This window comes from Palaemon carinicauda, chromosome 29 (assembly GCF_036898095.1).
Source record: "Palaemon carinicauda isolate YSFRI2023 chromosome 29, ASM3689809v2, whole genome shotgun sequence".
Lineage (NCBI taxonomy): Eukaryota > Metazoa > Arthropoda > Malacostraca > Decapoda > Palaemonidae > Palaemon > Palaemon carinicauda.
This window is the reverse complement of record NC_090753.1, coordinates 46,054,138-46,057,027: the sequence shown is the minus strand read 5'-3', so window position 1 is coordinate 46,057,027 and position 2,890 is coordinate 46,054,138. Positions and strand designations below refer to the sequence as shown.

The window sequence follows — 2,890 nt, the reverse complement described above, 5'->3', positions numbered from 1 at the left end:
GAGGCTAAAATACACGGCATTAACAACAATACCCCCAACACACGTCAACATCAAAATGTTTGGAGACCAACCGGTCACCGTAAAAGGCAAAACCGACTGCGGCGTGGAAGTTAATGTTATGCCATGACGTGTTTAAAAACTATTATTCCCTAATGACATTGGAGAAAACAGTAGCCAAAATCACTTAGACCAAGCCCCAGCGCTGATAGCATATGGCAATCATAAGATCAAACAATATGGTGTCTGTAACACACGGTGCTGTCACCAACGATCTAAGACGTGTGAGTTTTACGTTACCGATGATAGTTGTACAACGATGCTAAGCCTGTCGTCCAGCCTACGCTTTGGCTTAATAACACTCAATTGCAGGGAGTCACACTGCTCCAGGTGCCAACAGACATGCGAGGTTGCTGGCATCGAAACAAGTGAACTTAGTGATGAAACAGAGGAGATAATCAAACAATATACTACTTTATTTGACGGCATCGGACTATTCCCTGGTGAATATCATATCGAGGTACAACCAAATGCCGAGCTGGTGATACACCCTCCCAGACGTGTGCCTTAGTCACTGAAGGACGCTGTTAAACAGAAGCTCAAATACATGATTGGCCTAGACATAATCGTAAAGTTGACAGGCCAAACGACTGGCTGAACAACATCGTATATGTCACAAAACCATTGGGAGACCTTAGAATTTGGACGCCAGAGACCTAAACAGGTGGGTAAAAAGACCGCACCACTACACCCAAACACTTGATGACGTATTACCCCAACTACAGAGGGCTGCATTCTTTACCATCTTGGATGCACGTTCAGGGTATTGGAATGTTAAACTCGATGACGAATCCAAGTTTCTGACAACCTTTAACACCCCATACGGTCGCTACTGTTTCCGCAGGTTGCCCTTCGGCCTAGTATCGACACAAGACGTGTTCCAGAAGAAGGTGGACCAAACCTTCTAGGGCCTAGAAGGAGTAGTCGCAATCGCCGATGACATTGTCGTGTTTGGAACTACACAAGAACAGCACAAGCAGAGACTGCGTAAAGTGATGGAGCGAACAAAAGAAGTTGGCCTCTGTCTCAATCCCAACAAATGCAGAGTATGGCAAAACAGGATAAAATTAGTCGAAAACTATCTAACATCACAGCGTCTGGAGTCGGATCCAGACAAGATAACAGCTATTGTCAACATGGAGCATCCTCGCAACGTACAGGAAATGAATTCCTTCCTGGGCATAGTGAACTATCTCTCCAGGTTCATCCTAAACCTTGCAACCAAGACCGCCCCTCTGAGAGACCTTGTCAAACAAAATGTGGAGTATGTGTGATCCCAGAACACAAAAAGGCATTCGATGCTATCAAACATGACCTCCAAAACTGCGCGACGCTCACATATTTTGACCCTAAGCAAGAGGTCCCCATACAAACAAATGCTAGCATGAGAGGTGTCGGCGCTGCACTCCTACAGAACGGTCGACCTGTGGCCTATGCCAGCAAAATTCTTTCGCAGACAGAGAGCAATTACAGTAACTTAGAGAGGGAGATGCTTTGGGGTGGTATTCGGATTAAATAGGTTTCACCACTATGTGTACGGCCGCCCAGTAATAGTGGAGACAGACCACAAGCCATTGGAATCCATTGCCAAGAAAGGCATCACGCAGGCACCACTGAGACTGATGCGCATGCTGCTACGGATACAACCATACTCATACGATATTTGGTACAAGCCTGGCAAGGAGTTATGCATAGCCGACGCACTCTCGAGGATGCCAGTCCAAGGGCAGGAAATACCGGATATAAACGTAACCATCCATGTCATACGAAACATATCGTGGGACAGGCCAGAAGCCATAAAGTCAGCGAAAACCACGAATAGTGAGCTGAAACTACTAAAGGATATGGTCCACGAAGGATGTCCAGAAGTACAGAAGGAATGTCCAGTCATTCTGTGGCCCTACTGGAACTTTAGAGACAAGTTAGCTGTTGTAGATGGTATCATCCTAAAAGGGTCTAGGATAATAGTGCCAAGGTGTCTAAGGTCTGACATCCTAATGCGCATACACACCGGTCACCAAGGCATCGAGAAGTGCCGATTACGAGCTCGTGAATGTGTATACTGGCCCAAAATAAATTATGATATTGAGTCGTTAGTGAAACAGTGTAATACATGCCAAAGAAACCAAATAGCTCAACAGAAGGAACCTTTGATACACGTAGAAGGCGACCATCCATGGGACAAGATATCATGTGACTTATTTCAACTCAAGGGGGTGGAATACCTACTTGTTATCGACTACTACTGTTAATTCTTCTTCATAAGATGCCTTAAAAACACCATATCGAAGTCTATAATCCAGAAACTCAAGTCAATATTTGCAGAACATGGGGTTCCCAACACCCTTATCAGTGACAATGGACCTCAATTCAGCTCATAGGAGTTCTGTGACTTCGTGAGACAGTTTGAGTTTTAGCATCAAACTAACAGCCCGCGATACCCACAGAGTAATGGGAAAGCTGAGAGATTCGTAGGCACCGTCGAACGGACACTGACCAAGGCTGCGGAGAGCAATGAGGACCCATCCATGGCCCTCTTATGCCTTAGAACAACACCTATTGAGGCTGGAGAACCATTGCCATCAGAACTATTTTACGGAAGGAAGATGAAATCCAACCTGCCCATATGCTCAGAACCAGTCACACGGAGGGAACGAACATGCAAGTGGTGGGAGCATTACAATAAATCCGCTAAACAACTCCCAGAACTTAGTGAAGGCCAAGATGTCCGCATGATGGACCACAGCAACAAGTGTTGGATACCGGATAAAGTTCAGCAAAGACGGGAAGAGCCACGTTCATATGATGTGATTTCCCACAACGGAGTGAAATA

General features: G+C 45.6%; 1 protein-coding gene across 1 annotated transcript in view; it reads left to right on the top strand.

Moving 5' to 3' along the window:
• The first annotated feature begins 1,679 nt into the window (after nt 1-1,679).
• LOC137622553 (uncharacterized) overlaps nt 1,680-2,890 on the top strand; it is a 1,470-nt gene continuing 259 nt past the window's right edge. Inside the window, exons 1-2 of the mRNA XM_068353156.1 lie at nt 1,680-2,216; nt 2,505-2,890. The exon at nt 2,505-2,890 is cut by the window's right edge and continues 259 nt beyond it. Coding sequence (XP_068209257.1) covers nt 1,680-2,216; nt 2,505-2,890 — 923 coding nt within the window. The remainder of the gene's footprint in view (nt 2,217-2,504) is intronic.